The following is a 26,576-nucleotide window of genomic DNA, read 5'->3' as shown; positions in this document are numbered from 1 at the left end:
AAGGAATGGATCCTCAGAAGCTCAGCGGAGATTGGGCGGCAGCACCGGTGTTGGGAGGCGGGGCTAGTGCTGGGCAGACTTCTATGGTCTGTGCCCTGAAAATGGCAGATACAAATCAAGGTCAGGTATACACATAAAGTAGCACATGAGTTTATCTTGTTGGGCAGACTGGATGGACCGTACAGGTCTCTCTCTGTTGTCATCTACTATGTTACTATGATACAAATGAGATTCTCCAGAAGAATTCTGGTATCACCCTAGTTAAGATTCCAACTCACGTGACATTTTCCTATAAACTTCTAACTGATTCTTCTAAAACTAACCAAGACATTTCTTTTAAGGATGTTTTTGAGGCTATAGCCAGACTTGATAAAAAGTTGCATGATAACTTGACTATGCTTAGTAGGTTTACTCAAGAGTTTGCTGACAAATTGGCAGAACATGATGGAACGTTTACTACTTTTCATAATAATATTGAGAAATTAGAGATCCAAATGGCATCTTGTCAGGCAGTAGTTGCCTCATCTGTTAAGGATAACCTCTTGATGCATACTCAGAGAATCTAGAAAATTCTATTAGAGCTAATAATTTGAGGATATTGAATGTTCCAATTACTCATTTTCTATCCTCTATGGAACTTTTTAAAATGTATATTAAGGATGTCTTGCAAATGTCTTTTCAAGAATTAGATATTAAATGTATGTATTATACTCCTAGAGGATCTAGAGTAACTGACAGTCTGGATCTTACAAAGTTCTTAGGATCTTCTAAAGATAATATTGAGAAACGAGCTATGTTGTTGATTTCCTTTGTTTCTATGGTTAAGAAAATTAGAGATTTTAAAAGCTTACTTTAAAAATAAGGATATTAATTTTTGTAGCCAGAAAATTCAAATGTTCCCCAATATATCCAGGTCTAGTCAGATGAGACGTAAGATCTGCTTGCAGCTAAAGCCTAGGGTTTTGGCTGCTGGGAGTACGTTCCTTTTAAAATTTCCTTGTGAATGCCTGGCTAATCATGGGAACAATTCATACATATTCCTGGATCCCATTCATTTGGAAAGTTATCTACCAAAGTAGGTGAGTCGTTATAAAAATGAGAAGTTGCTGTGTATAAGGTTAGTATTGATTTTCCAGGCTTGCAGCGAATAATTTACTTTTACTTTATTTATAATGTTGCTTATGTTTCTTAGTTGTTCCCAATCATGTGGACTTGATGTATTTCTATTTCTTCTTGTGTACTGTATTTGTTTAAAATTATTTTGTAATTATTCATAATTGTCATTTTTTTTTTAAAGATGGAAAGAAGAAGCATGGTTAAAAGGTGAAGTTAAAGAGGTTTTTAAAACCAAAAGAACAGCTTTCAAAAAATGGAAAAAGGATCCGAATGAAGAAATCAGGAAGTAGCAGTACTCTAAAATTGATGTGAAAGGTTTTTGGTTACTCCCAAAATAAACCAATTGGTTGATTCTGAGTCTCTACAAAGGATGATGGTTGGCATCATCCTGATCAAACTGTGCCTTTGCAACTGAAAACTGTTTCTAGGCAAATCTCTTACTCTTGCTATATAGATAAGTTATTTGTTTTAAAATGTTCTTGTTGATGCCTAGAACAAATATGGCACGTTTCTCATACTGTGAATGATAGGCTAAGATGGATACTGTCAATTAAAAGATAAGGATTATTTAACTGAAGTCAAAAAATCTTATTTTGCAATCTTATTGGACTGGGTCCAATTACTCAGAAGAGGCTTTTTTGGACTGACTAAGGAATTACTCACTCCTTATTCTATTGCTGTTTCCATTACTCAGCCCTACAGAAGTAGAATTAGCAGCCTTTTTCCAGAATAAAATAAATGTCTTGAGAAATCTCACTACTAGCAAATGTAGTACCTCTATCTTGCTCTATATTCAAGCAGACATGCTTTGGAGACAATTTCTACTTATTTATATATTGAATGTTCAAACACTTTGGGGTAAATTTCCAATTCCCATTGTGCATTGATCTCTGCCCATCTCACTGCTTGACAACCTTCCTTTACGATTTTGTGCAAGACCACTTTACTCTTTGGAAGGTTATTTAAAATGGCGCTTTTCCAAAGCCATTGATGACATCATCTTGACTTCTATTCCAAAGGGACAAAATCTTGACCTTAACTTATCATCCAGCCATAGACTGACTACTATTCTAATATTATTTAAACAGCTTGAAGTTATTGTGTCCAATTAGCTGGATTCCTTTGATCTTTTCCATCCTGCTGAACTTGGTTTTAGAAGTTTTTATAGTACAGAAATGGCTAGCAACTCTGGTGTATGGTTTAGGGTGTTCTGTTTGTAGAACTGGTTCTCAACCCAGTCTTCAGGACACAAACTTTCTAAACATTGTTGTAAAGCAGAAAAAAAAAATCTTCTTTTTAAACAATAACATCTAAAAGACAGCTGTCGTGAATTATGTTTAGCTACATCAAAAACTTTCATTGAACACACCACCATCCTTCACCTCCCATCAATCCGATTTTCGTGTAGGTCACAGATTGGGTGGCAGAGCCGGTGGTGGGAGGAGGGACTGGTGGTTGGGAGGTGGGGATAGTGCTGGGCAGACTTATACGGTCTGTGCCAGAGCCAGTGGTGGGAGGCGGGACTGGTGGTTGGGAGGCGGGGATAGTGCTGGGCAGACTTATACGGTCTGTGCCCTGAAGAGGACAGGTACAAATCAAGGTAGGGTATACACAAGAAGTAGCACATATGAGTTTATCTTGTTGAGCAGACTGGATGGACCGTGCAGGTCTTTTTTCTGCCGTCATCTACTATATTACTAAGTACTGAGACTCTCTTGCTATCTGTCTCACTTGACCAACGTTACCCAGTTATCATTGTTTCCTTGGATCTCTCTTCTGCATTAAGCTTATTGATCATTCCCTTCTGCTTCATCATCTCCATGCCATTGATATTTCTGGGGTAGTTCTCTCTTGGTTTACCAGTTCTCTCTCTGACCGTTCTTTCCAGCTTTCCTCTTCAGGTGTTCTTTCCTCTTCTTTCTCTGTGGAATCAGGAGTTCCACAAGACTCTATTCTTTCCCCCATCCTGTTCAACATTTTTCTGGCCCTTCTGCTCACTCCAAAAACAGGGCTATATCCCATACTGTAATGCCAATGACTGACAGATTTTATATGGGGTCCCTGACAACACCTCTCCCCCCCCCCCCCCCCTTTCCACACTCAACTCTTATTTAGATGCTGTCTCCCTGTGGCTGAGAAACAATGGCCCTTTTCTCAGCTACTCTAAATGTTAATTCATTTTCTTTCCCACCCCTACCTCTCCTAAACCCTTAGCTCCAACTACTGACTGCCACCCCCTTTGTTTTTGTGACTTGGTTAGAATACTGGGTGACATTTTTGATTCCAAACTCACCTTCAAAACTCAAACCTGCCTTCTTCGCCCTTCACCCCATTTCTGCTTTCTGTTCTTTTCTCTCTTATCAGTCTATTCATACCCTCCTTCTCTCCCTGGTAATTTCCAAAATTGATTGCTGCAACTCCCTCTATGCCAGTCTTCACCTACATTCCCTGAAGCACCTTCAACTAATTCAATCCATGACAGTTAAAATCATTCACCATGCACGCCGCTTTGATCACATTGCGCCACTCCTTTACCACAAACATTATCCACCTGTTTCCTCTTGAATCCGCTTCAAACTCCTCATGTTGGTCTTCAAAGGGCATCTCCAGTCTACTCCTGCATATTTGCATCAGCTTCTGACCCCTTACTCCCATCCTGTCTTCAGATCTCCTGTTGTAACATAGTAACATAGTAGATGACGGCAGAAAAAAGACCTGCACGGTCCATCCAGTCTGCCCAACAAGATAACTCATATTTGCTACTTTTTGTGTATACCCTACTTTGATTTGTACCTGTGCTTTTCAGGGCACAGACCGTACAAGTCTGCCCACCACTATCCCCACCTCCCAACCACCGGCTCTGGCACAGATCGTATAAGTCTGCCCAGCACTACCCCCGCCTCACAACCACCAGTCCCGCTTCCCACCACCGGCTCTGGCACAGACCGTATAAGTCTGCCCAGCACTATCCCCGCCTCCCAACCACCAGCCCCGCCTCCTGATCTTGACTAAGCTCCTGAGGATCCATTCCTTCGGCACAGGATTCCTTTATGCTTATCCCACGCATGTTTTGAATTCTGTTACCGTTTTCATTTCCACCACCTCCCGCGGGAGGGCATTCCAAGCATCTACTACTCTCTCCGTGAAAAATACTTCCTGACATTTTTCTTGAGTCTGCCCCCCTTCAATCTCATTTCATGTCCTCTCGTTCTACCATCTTCCCATCTCCGGAAAAGGTTAGTTTGCGGATTAATACCTTTCAAATATTTGAACGTCTGTATCATATCACCCCTGTTTCTCCTTTCCTCCAGAGTATACATGTTTAGTTCAGCAAGTCTCTCCTCATATGTCTTGTAACGCAAATCCCATGCCATTCTCGTAGCTTTTCTTTGCACCGCTTCGATTCTTTTTACATCCTTAACAAGATACGGCCTCCAAAACTGAACACAATACTCCAGGTGGGGCCTCACCAACGACTTATACAGGGGCATCAACACTTCCTTTCTTCTGCTGATCACACCTCTCTCTATACAGCCTAGCAACCTTCTCGCTACGGCCACCGCCTTGTCACACTGTTTCGTCGCCTTCAAATCCTCAGATACTATCACCCCAAGATCCCTCTCTCCGCCTGTACCTATCAGACTCTCCCCGCCTAACACATACGTCTCGCGTGGATTTCTATTCCCTAAGTGCATCACTTTGCATTTCTTCGCATTGAATTTTAATTGCCAAACCTTAGACCATTCTTCTAGCTTCCTCAGATCCTTTTTCATGTTTTCCACTCCCTCCCGGGTGTCCACTCTGTTACAGATCTTAGTATCATCCGCAAATAGGCAAACTTCACCTTCTAACCCTTCGGCAATGTCACTCACAAATATATTGAACAGAATCGGCCCCAGCACCGATCCCTGAGGCACTCCACTACTCACCTTTCCCTCCTCCGAGCGAATTCCATTCACCACCACCCTCTGGCGTCTGTCCGTCAGCCAGTTCCTAATCCAGTTCACCTCTTCAGGTCCTATCTTCAGCCCCTCCAGTTTATTTAAGAGCCTCCTGTGGGGAACAGTGTCAAAAGCTTTGCTGAAATCTAAGTAGATTACGTCCATAGCTCGTCCCTGATTCAATTCTCCTGTCACCCAATCAAAGAACTCAATGAGATTCGTTTGGCACAATTTCCCTTTCGTAAAACCATGTTGTCTCGGATCTTGCAACTTATTGGCTTCCAGGAAATTCACTATCCTTTCCTTCAGCATCGCTTCCATTACTTTTCCAATAACCGAAGTGAGGCTTACTGGCCTGTAGTTTCCAGCTTCTTCCCTATCACCACTTTTTGAAGAGGGACCACCTCCGCCATTCTCCAATCCCTCGGAACCTTTCCCGTCTGCAAGGATATATTAAACAAATCTTTAAGAGGACCCGCCAAAACCTCTCTGAGCTCCCTCAATATCCTGGGGTGGATCCCATCCGGTCCCATGGCTTTGTTCACCTTTAGCTTTTCAAGTTGTTGATACACACTTTCTTCCGTGAACAGTGCTCTATCCACTTCATTCTCATTTGTACTATTTCCAGTCCATCGTGGTCCTTCTCCAGGATTTTCTTTGCGTGTCCCCTACCCCTCCGCCCTCCACCTCACCATCTCCTGTGACACTCTTATAGTTACCTCAGCCCCAAACTTTGGAATTTTTAGGTCCACCTTTTCTCTCCCTACATTCAAAGCTCTTCTTAAGACCTCCATATTTCCTTGGCTTTTGCATCTTCTTCTCAGATTCCTCTTTCTTGGGTTCTTTCTATTCCTCCCCTTCTATTTCCTGTGACATCCTCATTTGCATGGCCTTATTTTGACTTTTTTTTTTTTTAATAAACCACTTAGTTGTCTGTTTGGATCTATTTGACAGTATAGCAATCCCAATAAATACATAAAATAAAAATACAATTTGGATTTTTCATTTGAATGCAAATAAGCCAGTGGGTTTAAAAATAAGACACTGAGCAAGCTTATTTGATTTAAATGAGTTTCTGAATACTTGATTTTTTTTTAATTCAGAACGATTTCTTAAACAATCATTGGTAAAAACAGACACCCTTAGAGCAAATAAATCAATGAGAATCCAGACTCTTGGAGATAGATCCACTCTCTTCCTGGTTGAGTTTCCTCCTTTCTCACTGATTTTGATGCCTGGCTTTCATTCTTCCATGAGCCTTCATCTCCCTCCCTCATTCTTGGTGACTTCAACATTCATGTCAATGACCCCTCTGACTCTTATGCCTCTCAATTTCTCGCTTTAATATCATCCTACAATCTTCAACTGTGCTCCACTACCTCCACTCACCAGAATGGCTACTGTTTTGATCTTGTCCTCTCATCCAACTGCTCGCCCTCTAGTTTCTGTGCCTCACCTCTTCCCCTCTCTGATCACCATCTTATAATTTTCACTCTTAAACACCCTCCTCCCCAGTCTCGTCCGATTCTGACCAATACATTTAGAAATTTTCAAGCTGTTAACCCTTCTACTCTGTCCTCCAATGTCTCAAATTTCTTTTCTGATGCTATGTCATCTGAGTCTGTCAATGAGGCTGTCTCTTCCTACAATGCTATTCTCTCTTCTGCTCTGAACACCCTTGCGCCTCCCGTGTCTCGTCCTATCAGGCGTGCCAAACCTCAGCCGTGGCTCACCGCTGACATCCGCTATTTACATTCCTGTACCCGCGCTGCCGAATGCCTCTGGCTGAAATCCCATACCCTTGCCGACTTCGTTCATTTCAAATTCATGCTGACCTCCTTCCGATCTGCCCTTTCACTTGCCAAACAGGACTACTACATCCAGCTGACCAACTCTCTTAGCTCTAACCCTTGCCTTCTCTTTGCCACGCTGAACTCCCTCCTTAAAGTGCCTTCGCCCCCTACTCCCCCTTCACTTTCTCCTCAGACTCTAGCCGAGTACTTTCATGACAAGGTTCAAAAGATTAACCTTGAATTCTCAATCAAACCACCTCCACCCTCCCCTCCCCTAGTCCATTCCCCCAACCCTCCAACCACTCCCTCCTTTTCCACCTTCTCTGATGTCACTGATGAGGAAACTGCACTTCTTCTTTCCTCGTCCAAATGTACCACCTGCCCCTCTGATCCCATTCCCACTCACCTACTTAACACTATCTCCCCCACTGACATCCCTTTTATCCGTCATATCCTCAATCTTTCGCTTTCCACTGCGATTGTTCCTGATGCCTTCAAACATGCTGTAGTCACACCGCTCCTTAAAAAACCTTCACTGGACCCTACCTGCCCCGCTAGCTATCGGCCCATCTCCCTCCTCCCTTTCCTCTCCAAGATACTTGAATGTGCTGTTCACTGCCGCTGCCTCGACTTCCTTTCATTTCGAGCTATTCTTGACCCGTTCCAATCTGGCTTTCGCTCTCTTCACTCGACTGAAACGGCACTTGCCAAAGTCTCTAATGACCTGTTACTGGCCAAACCTAAAGGTCTCTACTCTATTCTCATCCTCCTCGACTTATCTGCTGCTTTTGATACTGTTGATCACACCTTACTCCTTGATACATTATCCTCTCTTGGATTCCGGGGCCCTGTTCTTTCTTGGTTCTCTTACTATCTCTCCCAACGTACTCTTAGCGTATACTCTGGTGGTTCCTCCTCCACATCTATCCCGCTAACAGTCGGTGTACCCCAAGGATCTGTCTTAAGACCTCTCCTCTTCTCCATCTATACCAAAACCCTTACCCACACCCTTATCACCTCTCGCCTAGACTACTGCAATTTGCTTCTCGCTGGTCTCCCGCTCAGCCATCTATCTCCTCTTCAATCTGTCCAAAACTCTGCTGCGCGTCTTATATTCCGCCAGAGTCGCTATACTCACGTTAGCCCTCTCCTCAAGTCGCTTCACTGGCTCCCTATCCGCTTCCACATATGGTTCAAACTTCTGCTTTTGACCTACAAGTGCATCCACTCCACAGCTCCTCAGTACCTTTCTGCTCTCATCTCTCCCTACACTCCTCCCCGTGAACTCCGTTCGCTGGGTAAATGTCTCCTGTCATCCTCCTTCTCCCCCACTGCTAACTCCCGGCTCCGTTCCTTCTATCTCGCTGCTCCCTATGCCTGGAATAGACTCCCTGAGCCAGTACGTCAGGCTCAGTCTCTGGCTGTCTTCAAGTCTAGGCTTAAAACCCACCTCTTTGCCACTGCTTTCGACTCCTAACCATGACTCTCTTACTCAACACCCTCACTTATCACCCCTACCACTGCAATTTCCCCACCCCTAGCTGTCTGTTCGTCTGTCCAATTTAGATTGTAAGCTCTGTTGACCAGGGACTGTCTTTTTCATGTTGATTTGTACAGCGCTGCGTAAGTCTAGTAGCGCTATAGAAGTGTTTAATAGTAGTAGTAGTGGTTCAGTATATTTTTACTGAATGATGAGGCAAACGTTTATTGGACGCTTTTTCGGTTAATTTGTGGTTTTGTAGGTTCCCTATCAGAGACAGTCTAGGCATTGGAAAGACATTGATGTCCTTGAAATTTTTTTGTCCCTCTGACAGTTTTGTCCAGCTCAAAACAGTGGCCATGTTGGGGCTCGTGTCCAATTTTATTGTAAGGATTATGCTAATTGCCAGTGCTCAGGAGTGGGCTTATTAATAAATTCATGAAGATATTTTTAGAAGCAGAAAAGTGTCTTATTGTGTATTAGCATAAAACATTTTAAAAAGTGATTAAGAACAGCATAAAATGATATATGATATATTCTAAGGATGATATTGTATCTACGTGATCAATAAAATAATGAAAGCCCTTTAAACGGCTTAGATCCTCCTTTAAAAATCAGAGGTTAACTGATAATCCCAACAAAATGACCTGATAAATAGCTTTACTGACAGCTTTTGGTATTTGTTAACTGCATTACTGACATCTCATAGGCTGTTTTATGGGTTGCTGCCAAAGCTGTCTTATGCAAACAGATATTTTCACTCTCCGTGACAATAAAAATACAAAAGCACGTGAAATATGACAAATTAATTGGCTAAGCTGAAAGGGCTGGAGAAGCAGCATAAATTCACAAGGGATAAAAGTACACTGCAGAAACTCTTCAATGTGAAAAGAGAACTAAACCCAACAGGAGTTTTACATTCCATTTATTAAGATTAACTAAAAGATATTTTGTAAGAAAACACTAATAAAGCTAACAAATTGCTTTTGTGGCAGCTAAAAAGATCTTGCATCAAAAGATATATTGCTAATGTTAATAATGTGGACCAAAGCTTTATGATACTAAGCAAATCACTTAGAGTTTCACTCAGTTCTATTATGTTTTTCTCAATCATCTGCATCACAACAGATGTCAGATAACTGGCAAGAAGCCAGAAAAATCCCTTCATTAGCTACTGATGCCAGACATTATCGCGTGTCCTTTTATTTTGGAATACATGGTACAGTTAAAACTCTAAAAAAAAAAAATAATAAAGTGACTGACCCAGATGCTATGCCAGCTGAACTATATAAACATAAGAGTGTTTAATGAAATTACTATCAAAGCCAAACGTCCTATTCTATGGTGCAATAATTTCAGCAATCTCTAAAGAAGGCAAGGCTACCACTCAGAGCTCTAACCACAGAACCACATCTATATTGAGCATAAACAATAAGATATTTACTAACCTCCTCTGTTTTAGGCTTAAACATTATCACACAATTTACATATCCAGATCAGACAGGCTTTATTTAAGGTAGACATAAGATAGATCAAATTTGTGAAGGGGTGGAATTATATGTTAAAAATTATATAAAGCCACAAAGGAAAAAAAAAACCATATTGTTGAGTCCACAAAAGGAGGTCTGAGCAGTTAAAACGGGCGAACAAAAACAACAACCAAAACAAAAACCATAAAGGTGTGAGCAAAATCTAAATAAATAAATAAAGGTTAGCTACAAAAAGCAATTAAGCTGAGCCAGTCAAGGTGAGTCAGTCAAGCTGAGAGTAATTGGAAGTCTATCACATAACTTACATAAATGAGATGATTCAAATACATATACTTAACATTACCATACCAAACTGTACATTTACAAGGAAATTTCAAAAGGAAATGGGCTCCAATATGGAGCACCCTTGATCTCAGTAACAAAAATAACTTTCTCCTCTTCTGGGTCACTCTGATGAGATCTGGGAAAACCCAAAACCCTGTAAGAAACAAAATGCAATGTGGAATCTTGATGAGTAGAAATTCAATTTGTGGAGGGAAAGAGTATAGTGGTAGGGATATAAAAGTCCATCTGGGCACTGTGAAAAAGAAATGCTAAGAAAACAGCTAACAAATTTAGGGCCCTGTTTACTAAGGTGCGTTAGTGTTTTTAACGCTCCTAAAATTAGCATGCATGCTAACCGTGTAGGCGCCTATAGGGATATTATAGGCGCGTACATGGTTAACACGCGATAAAGACACTAACGCACCTATAATGCAGTTTAGTAAACAGGGCCCTTGGTAACACAATAATAATAATGGGAAATATAATTACCCCAATGTCAATTGGATATGCCTTAAGGTCCTCCTACAATTTTTCACAATCCATGTGATTTAAGAGTTGAATAATTTTGTGCATCTGCAGTTTTGATCATTTCATTTGTTATTCCCATTATCAGATCATTTAAAAAAGTTAAAACATACTGGTCCCAGTACAAATCCCTGCGGTATTCTACTATTCACCATCCTCCAGTGAGAAAATTGGCCATGTAACTCTACTCTCTGGGCCAGATGCACTAAACCTTAACAACCCTCTAACAACCCTTTAACGAAGGAAATTCCTAACCATTGCATGCATTAAAGGCCTTTTTCCTACGAAGCAAGCAGCTAACGTAAACGGAATGCAAACAAGAAACTACCATTGAAATGTGGACAATTCGGAATGCACTAACCATACCGATTGCAACGAATCATTTACCATCAGAAATTGTACGTGAGCTCAGACCTGTCGTTAAGGCCTGAGCGGTCATCTCCCCGCTGCCCCCTGCACCATAAAAATCCAAGCCAGCATGTTTAAAAAGAAAAGTGAGATACAAACACAAACACGTGGCTCTCCGCTTCCCCCTGCATCACTACAAAACTAAACATACCTCAAAAAAGGATCGGGAGGGGGCAAAGGCGCTCGTCAGAGGCGTCCTTTATGGACAGCTTCCTCCCTCCCAGATCATACAGACACTGCTCCCCGCTTCTCCCTGCAGCTTAAAAATCCTGTCTCTCTCTCCTTCTCTCACAGCTTTGAAAATTAACACTCTCTGCTATCCCCTGAAGCCAATTTCCCAGTACTGTAAACAAGCTGCCCCTTCCACCTCCCTTCTTGTTCCATCACAGTGAAAGAGGTCTTTTGTTACAAAAGGGGGTTTATGAGGGTCGTTCTTTTTAGAGTCATCTTCTCCTGCTAGATCAGAGAGCTTAAAGGCTTGCAGGTCCCGATCCCCCTCGCACGCCCCAGTCTAACGTAATCAACCTACGTAGGTTTAATAAGTTTGTGGCATGCTCAGAGCAGCCAGCATAACGCTTGGCTGCTCTGCGCATGCTTAAGGGGCCAATTATCGACGGGGGATTACGAACGTAGGATACATTGTACTTTTCAATACCGCACCGAACATTTCTGAGCTGTTTTTTTTGTGCATTCTTCGTTGTTTCAAATTCGTTAAGCACTTTTACTATTTAGATTTTTTAACGTTTGGTTGATGCATCTCCCCCTCTGTTATTTATTTATTCATTCTTATATCCCATAATTATCCAAAAACAAGTTTCTATTCAATGTGGCTTACAATTTTTAGTTAGGAGAAATTACAGGTACTGGTTCCCAATTCACAACAGGAAATGGTCTCTTATCCCATAGATTTTTAATTTCCTCAGGAGTCTCTCATGAAGGCCTTTGTCAGATGCTTTCAGAAAATCCGATACACTATGGCTCATATAAATGAACGTCCCAAAAGGCTGAAATGGACATTCATAGTCCAAATACCTTTTTTTCCACAGCTACTCAGGGATCATCCAAGTGAGCTGGATGTCCCAATATGGATGCTCCTGGAATGGGTGTTCCAGAAGCGTGTCGAGGGCAGTGTCACAATCTGGATGTCTGAACACAATGACATATAGCAGGTCTATATACAGGGCCAGAAATGTGAGCGTCCATATTTTGACCCGATATAAAAATGACCAAAGTTATTAAAATGCATACAGACTATGAAAATTGTAGGAAGACTGGGCATTCAATTGGTAGATGAAATTCAATGTGAACAAATGCAAAGTAATGCACCTTGGGAAAAATAATCCAAATTATAGATACCTGATGTTAGGTTCTACCTTAGGCGTCAGCACCCAAGAAAAAAGATCTAAAGATCTAGGTGTCATTGAGGATAATACACTGAAATCTTCCACCTAATGTGTGGCAGCAGCCAAACAAGCAAACAGAATGCTAAGAATTATTAGAAAAGGGACAGGAAATACCAGTGGCATTCCGAGGGGCGCTGACAACCGGGGAGGAACGCAGATGCGCCCCGCCCCCCCCCCCCGGGTGCGTGACCCCCTCCACCCCGGCGAAAGAACCCCCCCCGGGTGCACACCTTGGGGGGGGGGGGTGCCGCGCGCCAGTCAGCGTCGTTGGTTTCTATGCTCCCTCTGCCCCGGAACAGGTTACTTCCTGTTCCGGGGCAGAGGGAGCATGGAAACCAACGACGCTGACAGGCGCGCGGCACCCCCCCAGCGGCGTGCACCCGGGGCGGACCGCCCACACCGCCCCCGCCCTTGGTACGCCACTGGGAAATACAACAAAGAACACTATAATGCATCTGTATCGCTCCATGGTGTGACCTCGCCTCAAGTATTGTGCCAATTCTGGTTGCCGTATCTCAAAAAAAGATATAGTGGAATTAAAAAAAAAAAGTTTCAAAGAAGGGCAACCAAAAGGATTATGTAGCTGGAACTCTCATATGAGAAAAGGCTTAAGTGTTTAGGGCACTTCAGCTTGGAAGAGAGGTGGATGAGGGAGGACGTGATAGAGGTCTACAAAATCCTGAGTGGCGTAGAACGGGTAAACATGAATAGATAGTACTTTTTAGAAGACTAGGGGATACTCAATGAAGTTACACAGAAATACTTTTAAAACAAATAAGAGGACATATTTTTTTCACTCAACTAATAGTTAAGCTCTGGATCTCACTGCCACAGGATGGGTTTTAAAAAGGTTTGGACAAGTTCCTAGAGGAAAGGTTCATCGGCTGCTATTGTGATAGAAATGGGGAAAGCCACTACCGTCCCTGGGATTAGCAGCGTGGAATCTTGCTACTATTTGAGATTTTGACAGGTACTTGTGACCTAGATTGGCCACTGTTGGAAGCAAGACAGTGGGCTAGATGGACCACTGGTCTGCCCCAGTATGCCTCCATTGCATGCAAATCTCTCTCATGAGTATTCATTGCGGATATTCTGAAAATCTGATTACCTGATGTGCCCCAAGGGCCAGGTTTGGGAACCATTGGCATACATAGGGCTTCTTTCACAAAGCCGCACTAGTGATTTGCAGCAAGCTAAATGCAACGAAGCACATTCAATTCCTATGGGCTTCATCGCATTTGGTGCGTGACAGTCACTACTGCAGCTTTGTAAAAGGAGCCCATACTTATTTAAATTAACATACTAGCTTATTCTAGGATTTTTCGCCACTAGCTACTTTTTGTATGAAACACTGACAAAAAGGTCAAAGCTATGAAAATAAAATTCTACAAATAACAAAAAGTTAGACATTTTAGTATCCTGATTCAGAAGGGAATATTGTTGTTTTCTTAGTATGTTTCTGCAGATATTTTAAAGATACTTACTTCTGAACTCCATCTACATCCAATTCAGACAAAAGACTAATTTGATCAAAAGAGAGGAACGATGGAGCTGGAGATTTTTCATCCATAGATTCATTAGATTGATCATCTTGGTCCTGTAAAATCACACACAATTATGTTACAGGTCTTTTTTTAAAGTAATTAAACTTTTTTAGTACTCAGTGCCTAGATAAGATTTTGCCCTAACCCCTTCTGCAACTGCACTTTGGACAGTTAGGGCCCCTTTTACTAAGAGGCGGTAAGCCCAATGCGGGCTTGCCGCTCGCTAAACAGGAAGAACTGCTAGGCTAGTGGTACTTCCCACCCTACCATGCCATCAGAGTGTACCCAGCGGTAATCAGGCAGTGCCGCATGCTGCCCGGTTACCACTGGGTCAGCGCAGGAGACCTTACCACCACCTCAATGAGTGGTGGTAAGGGCTCCTCACCGAAATGACCATGCTGCAAGTAAAACACTTGCCGCACGGCCATTTCCTGCAGGAAATAGATACTTCCCTTTTACCTGCTGAGGTAAAAGGGGGCCACGACATACGTAAAAAAACACGTGTCGATGCCAATGCAGGCCCCTTTTTGCCGCAGCTTGGTAAAAGGGGTCCTAACATAAACATGTTTGATGCAGCTGTATCCTCTAGAATAAGTGAAAAAGGTATTGACAGACACCCCCTCCCGTTAGATAAAAATTATATTTTGTCATATTACTATTAATTTGGATTTTTGCTCACACTATACCAAGTTTACAGCATAGGGATACATAGAACCAATTACACAAGTTTTCCAACATATTCACCAATTACATTCTGCTAAGCCAACACTGTAATGTGAATAGGTGCCCTTTTACTGAAGGGTGTTAAGCCCTAACGTTTCCTTAACATGCAGGTAAACGCTTACCGCAAAACATGTTATAAATTATTTTGTGATATTTTCCCTTTTCCTCACAGTAACCACGTGTTTTTTCCCCCAAATATATAAGCATTACTCAGCTCTAGCACATTCTCATTAGTGTACGCCAGTGGTTCCCAAACCTGGACCTGGAGGCACCCCAGCCAGTCAGATTTTTAGGATAACCACAATGAATATTCATGAGAGAGATTTGCATGCACTGCCTCCTCTTTACAGCATAAGATTCCACATAGCCACTGGCAAACTGACCTTTATGTCCCCTTTCCTTTACACACAATTATTACAAGTGTGATGTGGGCCATTCGTCCCCATTTCCTTCATCGATGCGTGTATGAATGTTGAAGTCCCTAATACCCATTTCTGGCTGATACACAAAAATATGATTGCAAACTTCCTGCCAGGGGTACCTATGATCCTACAGACAGTAGACTCATGTTGCACTTCCATACATAACACTGCAAAAGCCTGCTACCAGTGAATTCCTGCTGCCGTGATGGCAGTACTATACTTCTGGGCCATGATGTACCAGGGAATCTCACAGATTAGTTATCTGCCTAATTCTATAAACGTGCACGTACAATTTACAGAATAAGGTCAGTTGTGTGCACAACTTAAAATAATAATTGGCTGTTAATTAACTGGCATCAATTAAAGTTATGCACGCCACAAGCCCTTAGTCACTATACTAGATGCTGTGCGCCCAACTTCTAGAGGGGCGTACCTAGGAGGATGATGCGTAGGTTATAGAATACTATGAGTTAGGCGCGAGCACTTACATCAGCCTTTGACATGGCATAAGAGCTACAGTTCGGCTTAGCGCACATCATCCCGGCACCTACATTTTGGCAAGCTTTCTTGAATCTATGTGCAGGGCTCAGTGGTGGTCCATCAGACATTCTTGATATTCACCAATGTATTTTGTGAGTCGCTACTGATGTGGGTGTGGCACACAACAGTGGCATGAGAAGACCCCTTGCTGATGCACAGGCACTTTTGCTAGGCCTTGTGTCTGTAAATCTTTCATTGATAGTGCTGGACAAACTCATGCAGTGGCGAGGGATGTTGCCACATACAGAGATCTGAGAAATCTTGTGCAGGTTGCTTGGAGCTGAAAGGAGTGACCTAGGATACATTGTGTATAGCTTACAGAAGTGTTTACATAACTACAGTTAAGAAATGCAAATAAGGGCACCTAGGGAACCTAAAGCTGATCAGCTCATTAACTGATTAGAGTTTGTAACATATCTTTGCTGAGAGAGGGCACTGACACAGAAAGGTGCAGGTCCACCCCCCCCCCCCCCCCCCCAACAGAGACAACACCATTGTATCTAGTCATAGTCATTGCTGTGCATGCGTAGATCTGAGCAATAATATTGACCAGATGTTGGTAACAGCCTTTTTTTTCCACTATCAGATGTTGTAAAGTCAAAGTTACCTAATAAACCTTATCCCTTGCACTTTCTGGTTTGATGTGTTATATTGGCCCAATGATTTGTGCCTTCCGTGTAACATTCAACATGCCAGCCATCACTCTCTGAAATATTACTTCCACTCAGATGTTAACATGCCTTCAATGGCAACCAGGACCATTGGCTTAATGGGTGGCACTGCAATGTCAGGTCTTGCAATCAGGCCTCTGACCAATAGGCCTCGCCGGCCATAGCATCACTCATGACTGTTATTATACAGATAATGTACGTACATTCTACAGAAGCTGAATAATGATAAGAGAGCACTATATTTCTGTCATTTGTAAATATTACTACACTGTAAGGGCACCTCTCCTGCAATTTGCATGATATGTACATACATGTCTGTCTATAATACATATGCCACCCAAATATTCAAAGCGATTTAACCAGCCTGTTAAATTGTTTCTGACAACCTAAGTGGTTATATTTAGCAGCACTGTCCAGTTAAGTACCGCTAAATATCACTACACATCACCCCTGTACCATCCAGTTAGTGTTGGGGTGGTCTGTGGGAGGAGCCAGGACCTAACCAGTTAGCGGCCAAATTCACATCGCTAACCAGTTAGATAAGTGATCAAAGACAGCAAAAAAGAGATCCAAGATGGCCACCTGAAGGAAGCCACAGGAAGGCATCTCTGTGCTCTCTTTCCGTATGATGGGGAAGAAGTACAAAGGGAAACCCAAGGACTTCCCCTCCGAGAACCCAGGTTGTTTCCCCATTTTGGCAAGCTACCATCGCCAAAGCATTTTCCTGACAAACGCTGGATCCTCCCACTGTGCTGCTTGAGGCAGCGGCAACGGGTGACTCTAATATATCTCAGAGTCTGGACCAGCGCCAAGCTCCGCTCCCCCCTAGTGGATTGTCTCTTTCTGGAAGACAGCTGCAGTGCTCTCCGCCACAAGTCAGCGTTGAGGCTGGGGAGGGAGGCTCCTGAACGAGTGCCGTGCCCAGGTCATCTTCTCAGGGAGGAGTCGAGGAGAACCACCAGATAACGGAATCCCTTACTGCAACAACAACATTGTCGGGTTTGCCAAATTTTCTGGAGAAAGATATAATTCTTCAGCAGTTAAAAGGTACCTGCTCCGTTGGTGAAGCCTGGGCAAGTTTCACTCGACTCGGTATGGGAAGGTTTGTCTTCTTTGCATATGGCTGTGACATCTCTTACAAATGCCATGGTGTCTTTTAGATCAACTACTTTGAAAACTGATAGAGACATGGAAGTTGTACAAACTCAACTTCAGATGGTTTCAACTGAGTTTGCTGAGTCCCATGGAAGTTGTACAAACTCAATTGCAGAAGATTTCAACTGAGTTTGCCGAGTCCCAGAAAGTTCAATCTGCCCTGGTTAAAGATAAACTTATTACCACAAGAAGGATTGAAAACCTGGAAAATTCCATGAGGTTTTTGAATCTACATTTCTTAATTTTCCTAAACATCCAATTTTTTCTGTTTTATAGCTACTTAAGAGTTATTTTGAGATTTTATTAATTCCTAAATAGGCTATTCCACCCATTTCTAAGCTGTATTACATTTCTTTAAATGGAAAGCCACTAGATGTTAAAAGTTCTTCTGGAGCTGACCAGGCACTTGAAATACAAGATATATCCCAGGACGGTCTTAATTTGACAGAAATTCTGGAGAAACCCGATTCTGAAACTGTGTCTCATGCAACTCTTGTTGTCACTTTTGTATTTCCTCAGGGTAGAGAACATGTCATGAAACTATTTTTGCCACAAACAAAAGCTGTTTATGGGTCAAAACGTTTTGATTTTTCCCAATTTAAAACATATTACACAGGAGCGCAGGACGAAATTAATTTTGTTACGGCCTCAGGTGGTTTCACTTGGGGCTACGTTCCTATTGCGTTTTCCTTGCAAATGGTGTGTAACTTATTCTTCCAAAAAATATATATTCTTTGACCCTGAGCAGTTAAGGTTTTTGGCAGCAAAGAGGATGGAACCATCCCCTGCTTCGGGTGCAGATGCTCCGACAAGTGCTTAGCTATTATATTATTTGCTACTTCAGAAGGATATTGAGTTATTGTTCTAATCCTTTAAATGACCTTTCCTTCAGGGTTTTTATTTCCTTATTCTTGGATCTCACTCTCTTCTTTTGTTGTCTGATGGACACTATAATTTCTTGTGAATTTGGAGAAATTGATATCTATTTTTCTTTTTCCTTTTGACTTTGATAAGATTTGTCTTGCTTTTCAAGTGCTTAAGCTTGTTAATTATTTAAAATGTTAATTATTAAATAAAGACAGCAAAAAAAGTTGTCCTAACTTTAGCCACAAGCTAACCTGGCACTGATCAGAATATTGGCCAGTTCATGATTAGCTTCTGGGTTGTAGCACTAGTGTTTTCTGCTGCCTCTGCCCCTCCTCCTCTTCCATATATTCCATATAGAGATGGCATAGAAAGAAAACATTAGATCTAATTGACATTTATATCGTAAACCTTTAACAATAGGATACCTTAGTAAAAATATATTAAATACCCGAGATGAAGAAAAAAAATGAGACAAAAAGTTGGTTTAGGTGATCCGATAAATCAGTATGTAATAAATTAAAAGCAATACATGCAATTTTGAAAATAATTTGAGATTTTAAGGGAAGCCAGTGAAGTCTGCAACGATACCCAGAAATGCTATTATGTTTCTTGACCTGGAAAAAAATCAATCGAGCTGCTGTATTTAACTGCATAGAATCCAAATGGGACAAAACCAACATTTGGACCAATAGGGTGAAATGAAGCTCATAAAGTATGATCTTATTATACATAATAGTAAATCAAAAAATAGTTTTCTGGAAAGTTAACAGCTTGTGGCTCAAAAGTGAGAAAAGAATTCAAGACAACACCAAGAACCTTTCAGCTGTCATCAACATGTAATATTTTAGCCTGGGAAAGTGTAATTTCAGAAGGGATTGGAATGGAAGGATTCATAAACCAAAGAACTTTGCTCTTACTAGCATTTAATTTGAGTAAATTATATTTGCCCAACTCTGAATTTTATCCATACAGCAAGACATTTTATCAAAAGTATCCTCTATCATAGCACATACTAATACCAGCATTAATGTGTTATGCATATAAGAAAACAGTCTTTCACTATCAACCAGCAGAATCATTCCCGGAGAACTCAAACGAATTGAAAAGCATGGGCGATACAGAAGAGCCTTGAGGAATGCCACAAGATGGACGCCAGCTTCTGAGAAAATTTACCATCTTTCCAGGCACAATAACAGTGGTTGAGCAAAAAATTCTTAAGCCCATCCCAAAACAGAACCCACCATCCCAATCTCACTCAATCAATCTCTGCAATAAAAGAGCATGATCCAAAGAATCAAACTCAGCAGATACATCATACTGTAATAAAATGATCTGTTTACCCTGACACAAAGATTTCCTTATCTCTGTAATCACTGTCAACAGCAGGTTATGTTATTGATTTTACAGAAATAGAGATCTATTGAAATGTAGATTATGATGGCAGAAAAGGGCCATATAAAAAGCTCATTCAATACACTAGTTTTCTTTATGTTGCTACAAAATAGACCCTACTTTATCTCTGCAACTTAGAAACCTCTGTTACTATTTTTGCCCCCACCATTCCATTAGGAGAGACTTTTCCATGAATCCAACACTCTAAGAAAATATTTTCTAAAGTTACTTCTTAGTCTTCCCACTTTAAACAAAAGGTCACAATATGAAGGCACAAAGAGGAATAGGGAGACTACATAGCAGTATCATGAAATATTTCTTTACAGAAAGGATGGTGAATGCATTAGATGGCTTCCCGGGAGAGGTGGTAAAGACAGACACAATGAGAGAATTCAAGAAAGTATGGGACAAAATGAAGAATACCTGGTTACAAAGAAGAGAGAGAAAGCCAAAAATCAAACGTCTATGGCACTGCACTAGGAATGAAATTCAGCAAGCTCACTGAACCATAAGAACTGTCCTCCTGTGTCAGACTGAAGGTCCATCTAGCCCTGTATCCTGCTTGTAACAGTGGCCAAGACAGGCCACAAGTACCTGGCAGAATCCTAAAAATGTAACAAAATTCCATGCTACCTACCCTCAGGAATGAGCAGTGGCTTTCCCTGTATGTACGTTAACAACAGATTATGGACTTTTGCCTCCAGGAATTTGGCCAAATCTTTAAACTCAGCTACCATAACTACTTTTACCTTCTAGCAACAAGTTCCAGAACTTCTATGCATTGAGTGAAAAAAAAATATTTTCTCCTATTTGTTCTAAAAGTATTGCTATGTAACTCGTGGTATTTTTTTGAAAAAGTAAACAATTTCCACTCCTCAGAATTTTGTAGACCTCTATCACATTATTCCTCAGCTGATTCCTCCCCAAGCTGAAGGGCCCTAACCTGTTTAGTCTTTCATTATATGAGTAATTCCATACCCTTAATCATTTCAGCAAAGCTTTTGACACGGTTCCCCACAGGAGGCTCTTAAATAAACTGGATGGGCTGAAGATAGGACCCGAAGTGGTGAACTGGATTAGGAACTGGTTGACGGACAGAAGCCAGAGGGTGGTGGTGAATGGAATTCGCTCGGAGGAGGGAAAGGTGAATAGTGGTGTGCCTCAGGGATCGGTGCTGGGACCGATTCTGTTCAATATATTTGTGAGTGACATTGCCGAAGGGTTAGAAGGTAAAGTTTGCCTATTTGCGGATGATACTAAGATCTGCAACAGAGTGGACACCCAGGAGGGAGTGGAAAACATGAAAAAGGATCTGAGGAAGCTAGAAGAATGGTCTAAGGTTTGGCAATTAAAATTCAATGCGAAGAAATGCAAAGTGATGCACTTAGGGAATAGAAACCCTCGGGAGATGTATGTGTTAGGCAGGGAGAATCTGATAGGTACGGACAGGGAGAGGGATCTTGGGGTGATAGTATCTGAGGATCTGAAGGCGACGAAACAGTGTGACAAGGCGGTGGCCGTAGCTAGAAGGTTGTTAGGCTGTATAGAGAGAGGTGTGACCAGCAGAAGAAAGGAGGTGTTGATGCCCCTGTATAAGTCGTTGGTGAGGCCCCACCTAGAGTATTGTGTTCAGTTTTGGAGGCCGTACCTTGCGAAAGATGTAAAAAGAATTGAAGCGGTGCAAAGAAAAGCTACGAGAATGGTAAGGGATTTGCATTACAAGACGTATGAGGAGAGACTTGATGACCTGAACATGTATACTCTGGAAGAAAGGAGAAACAGGGGTGATATGATACAGACGTTCAAATATTTGAAAAGTATTAATCCGCAAACGAACCTTTTCCGGAGGTGCGAAGGCGGTAGAACGAGAGGACATGAAATGAGATTGAAGAGAGGCAGACTCAAGAAAAATGTCAGGAAGTATTTTTTCACGGAGAGAGTAGTGGATGCTTGGAATGCCCTCCCGCGGGAGGTGGTGAAAATGAAAACGGTAACAGAATTCAAACACTCGTGGGATAAACATAAAGGAATCCTGTTCAGAAGGAATGGATCCTAAGGAGCTTAGCCAAGATTGGGTGGCAGAGCCGGGGGCGGGGATAGTGCTGGGCAGACTTATACGGTCTGTGCCCTGAAGAGGACAGGTACAAATCAAAGTAGGGTATACACAAAAAGTAGCACATATGAGTTTGTCTTGTTGGGCAGACTGGATGGACCATGCAGGTCTTTTTCTGCCATCATTTACTATGTTACTATATTTTGGTCACCTTCGTCATACATTTTCTAATTCCACGTTTTTTTGAGATGCAGCAACCAGAATTGCATACAATACTCAAGGTGTTGTACCATGGAGCAATATAGAGGCTTATCATATTCTTTGGACTTATTCTCTCCGTCTTTCCTTTAACATTCTGTTTGCTTTTTTGGCTGCCGCCATACATATTTTATATTTTTATAATGTCTTGCTTTGAAATTCTAGCTTGTTGTGCATTATTTACACCTTTCAGATATTTAACTCTCTCTTTGATATCCCTCTTTCTCTCCTCTTAAGGTATGCATATTTAGGTCCTTCAGTCTCATTTCATAGAGGTTTTGGCACAAATTCTGTAACACATCATAATGTACGACCTTCTCTGGAATGCATCTACTGTTCATATCCTGCGGAAAAGGACACAGTACTCCAGACAGGGTTTTGGCATGATCTATTGAGAGGCATTATACCCCCTTTTTCTACTTATTATACCTCTCCTCTTGCACCATAGCATTCCTCTGGCTCTTACTACTAAATCATTACAGTTTTGCAATCCTAAGATCATATATAAATCACCCCATGCCTTTGCTCCTGTTTGATGCACATCAATATCTCTCCTCCCATCATACATTCTGACCTTCTTTTTCTGCACTTCAAAATGTAACAGTCTGTCACCAGGTATACACCACTACAATAGCCCTTATGGCTGCAGGTGTCACCTATATGTGGGTAAAGGTGTTTGGTGGGTTTTGGGGGGGGGGGGCTGACACTTTCCACCACAAGTGTAATACAACGGATTATGGACCTGGGTCCCCTTCTCCATGCAGACCACTAGGCTACTCCAGGGACCTGCTTGCTGGTCTAATAGGACTAGTCATAATATCTGAAGCTGTCACAGAGGCTGGTATGTACTGTTTCTTTCATATTTTGGGAGTGGGTGGGAGGGAGTGACCACTAGGGGTAAAGGGGAGGGTCATTCCTTTATTCCTCCAGTGGTCATCTGATCATTTAGGGCACTTTTTGTGGTTGAGTTGTCATTAAATCAGGACTAGCTCAAAATGTCTTAGTTTTAGTCCTGGACATTTTATTTTTCTTCCATATGGGAGAAAAACATCTGCCCTAATCCCACCCTGACACGCCCCTTTGCGATTTTGATGCACTGCAGATGAAATGCATAGATAAACATCTGCAAAATAGGTTTAAAAAAAATCTGCTTTATGCCACTTTTTAGATGTTTTTCGAAAATAAGCCCCATAGTAACTTATGTAGCTTTGTAAGTAAGTGCTTTGAAAATGAGCCTATCTACTAAAAATCAAGCTACAAGTTAACTTCTCCAAAAGAAATTTTTTACTTATACTAGTAGTCTTATAAGAATAAATTAACTAGGGATAATCTAAGTTTTCATGTCTATATAACAAAACAATTGTAATAAGCCTTTTAAGTGGATATCATTTGACCTGCTCAATGTTGGAACTTTGATGGAAGTCCACAGTTGTAATTTCCCCCTAATGAAGAAGTGGATTTTTGAAACAAGTTTCTGCCGAATTGTGAAGAGTAATTTACACAGCATCATCATTATGAGATATGCCTGCATCTAACGCATCAAGTCACTTTGACTAGTTAATGGTCATATAAATATTTTACTTTTCCATGACTGCAAGTATTGAGCCCATTGAAGGAGCAGAGCTGGATTAAAGCATAGGCAAACTAGGCATGTGCCTAGGGTCAAAATGTTTAAGGGAGCCCCATCAGATGGGCTCAGGAGGCTAGGATTACTAAGTGTCTGGATTTTCCCAGGCTTCTACAGATGTACAAAGCAACTGTCTTGAAACCAGAAGGATGGCTAAAAGTGTTTGGATATGTTTCAGTTTAGCCCTCCATAGCTCTCCGTTCCTCTTCCCTTCCAGTGCAGAGACTGTAGTAAGATCCAACTAATGGGAAGACAAGTCACAGAAAGGAGTGGCTGAGCTGCAATGTCAGGTCACCCATTACTGTGTATATCCTTCTTCTCTAATCGCATGGTTCAACTACTTTTCCCTCTTTTTTTTTCCATGTATCAGACAACTTTAAACTTTTTATTCACTGCCTCATCTGGTTACTGGACCAGATGTCTAAGTAATTTGTTCGTCCCACTCCCTCCCACCCTTTTCTAATATGTTCCCACTAGATTTTTAGGCCTTGTCATTGAATGGTCAACTTCAGCTCTGGGGTTCAGTTTTGCTCAACATTCTAGATTCAATAGCCCCGCTACACTTTTCTAAAAGCTCTACAAACATCAACCCTGGTATCACCACGGCCTAAAACTATTTAAATGTCAGGTTCACTGCACGGAATGTCTCTGGAAAAAGAGGCAAACCCCAGACTCATCCCGGATTTGTAAACAGGTGAAAACCTCTTAAGTTATCTTTTCTATATATATATTGCAGTTTATAAACATAAGACAAATATTGTATACAGTATTGAAATGAAAGCAGTGCATTTGCTATCCTGCAGCATGCAAAAAAATTATATATATAACAATAATTTTTGACCATGCGACTAAAACAGCAAAATTTACACCAGGGTCCAGGGCAGTGTAAAAAGGTTGGTTGCAAAGAGTGGGTGTTTTAAATTGCTGTAATCAGCATTAGAATTAATTTGCAAAACAACTTAATGTTATTTTATTTTCCCTATTTTTCCTCTATTAACAGAGGTATTGCCCAAGATACAAGCACAGATTTTGAGTCAATTTTTTTTAATCTTTTGACTTAACAGATAAGGAAGGGAAGGAACTTTGAATTAAGCTCATGCCTTTTTAATTTGTAGTTCATGGTATGTTATATTCAGGTTAGGAAGGTATTTCCCTATTCCCCAAGAGCTTAAAAATATTTTATAAATGACTCTTTTACTAAAGATTAAGGCATGTAATCTGCAGCAGGGCCTATGGAGATAAAATGGGTTCTGTGGCAGATAAGACCCCCCTATGAGATCTTCTTTTTAATAAAACATGCTAAGCCTCAAAGCCGTTTAGTATGAGGAATCCCCTAAATTTGTACTAGAAGCAATGGAGAATTATGTGATTTGCCCAAACAGCCACATCTAGGGTTACAGGTCTGACTTTTACACTGTCCCGGTTACCATATGGCTCCAGAAAAAAGAGGACGGATTAAGCTAGCCGGGTTTTACTTCCATTGCTTTCACATCTAAAACGGACTGTCCTGGTTCTGGGTCTATTACTCTAACCATTAAGCTTCTCTTTCATCTAATGTTACAGTCCACCTAAGCTTCATTTCCAAGCTATCGGTAGCAGAAACAACATATCAAAAGCAGAGATACCAAGTGAACTCGCTTGCACACAGAGTAGCCCTATTTAAACAAATTCGGAGACCGAGGTCACATTCGGTTCCCTCCCCCTCCGTAATCTGCCATCGCTTCCTCTCTCCCCAATCCAGTATCTCGCTCCTTCTCCTCCACACTCTGATGCACTCTCAACTCCCCTCCCATCTTAAATTTTCTCCTCTTCCTACCTTCAAACTCATGTCTAAAGTCGCCTGACAGTGCGCTACTAACCCCATGGCTTTCTGACTCCGGTGCCCCTCCTCCTCCTCTGACGAAACGTCGTCTAATCATCCAATCTCTTTGGTCTCAGCCAAGAAGATTGAATGAAAACCTCCTTGATCTCAGCCGCGTTCCCCGACCCTCACTCCCCCTCCCGCCCCGGTAACCAAACAGGAAATTGATAACAAAGGGGGGGGACGCCGGGGAAAGGAAACAGTTGCGTCACAGGAGGGCGGGAATCGGACGCTGGTGTGGGAAAGTTGTGGAGCTGATCGCGGGCGATCTCTCCAAAGATTGGGAGTGGGCGGGGAGTCTGAGAATAAGGGAAGGATGCTGGACTGGGGCTCGGTATTTGGTTTTGAGAGAGGGAATGATGTTAAACGGGGATGGGATGGAGGGAGAAGGGGTCGCGTGTGAGCTGTTGAGTGCTTGTTTCTTCTTGTTTACCTTACCTGTCACTAGCTGCAGACAGTTCGACGTCGTTGAGTCTCCAAGGAGGTTGGGGAAAGAACAGCAGACCACGTTTGGCACTGGATTTTTGAATGTTTTGTGCAAAATGCCCAAAATTGGATTTGAACGTCATATCTATAACGCCCCCTCTTTGTTGCTTAGACTGTGAGCATTTGTGCGCATTGCTTTCCAGCTATGTTTTGTTGATTCTCATCTTTTGTGTACTTTTTTTTGCCTAGACTCTTATTTTACTTTATTGCTTATAAGTGAGTCACAAAGATGGTTTATTGTATTAGTCCCCCCCCCCCCCCCCCCCCCCCCCGTTGTCACTTTTTTTTTGCTTTTGCTGGGGTTGACTTCCTGAACTTACTTGCTTCTGTTTGCCACCCCCACCTAAAAGAGACTAATTTTCCAGTACAAATTGAGTCTGACATGCTATGCATTTGCTAGCTGCTGAATAGCAAATCTAAACTAAATGGATAGTGCCAGTATGGTTGTCATAATATACGCCTATTCAGTATCACTACTAATATACGTGGCAAATGAG

At 41.8% G+C, this 26,576-nt stretch overlaps 1 protein-coding gene across 4 annotated transcripts in view; it reads right to left on the bottom strand.

Moving 5' to 3' along the window:
- The window catches only part of CABCOCO1 (ciliary associated calcium binding coiled-coil 1), a 165,753-nt gene extending 139,664 nt beyond the window's left edge, over positions 1-26,089 (bottom strand). Inside the window, exons 1-3 of one of the 4 annotated variants that reach the window (XM_030204839.1) lie at positions 25,549-25,650; positions 15,791-16,003; positions 13,965-14,077 (exon numbers count right to left, since the gene is read on the bottom strand). In XM_030204839.1, coding sequence (XP_030060699.1) covers positions 13,965-14,050 — 86 coding nt within the window. In that variant the 5' untranslated portion in view covers positions 14,051-14,077; positions 15,791-16,003; positions 25,549-25,650. Of the gene's footprint in view, positions 1-13,964; positions 14,078-15,790; positions 16,004-25,548; positions 25,723-26,031 lie in introns of those variants that run through there. The other 3 variants (XM_030204840.1, XM_030204837.1, XM_030204838.1) reach the window with 3 other exon arrangements.
- Between the last annotated feature and the right edge of the window lie 487 nt (positions 26,090-26,576).

This window comes from Microcaecilia unicolor, chromosome 5 (assembly GCF_901765095.1).
Source record: "Microcaecilia unicolor chromosome 5, aMicUni1.1, whole genome shotgun sequence".
Taxonomy (NCBI): Eukaryota; Metazoa; Chordata; class Amphibia; order Gymnophiona; family Siphonopidae; genus Microcaecilia; species Microcaecilia unicolor.
This window is presented reverse-complemented; position numbering and strand designations above follow the sequence as displayed.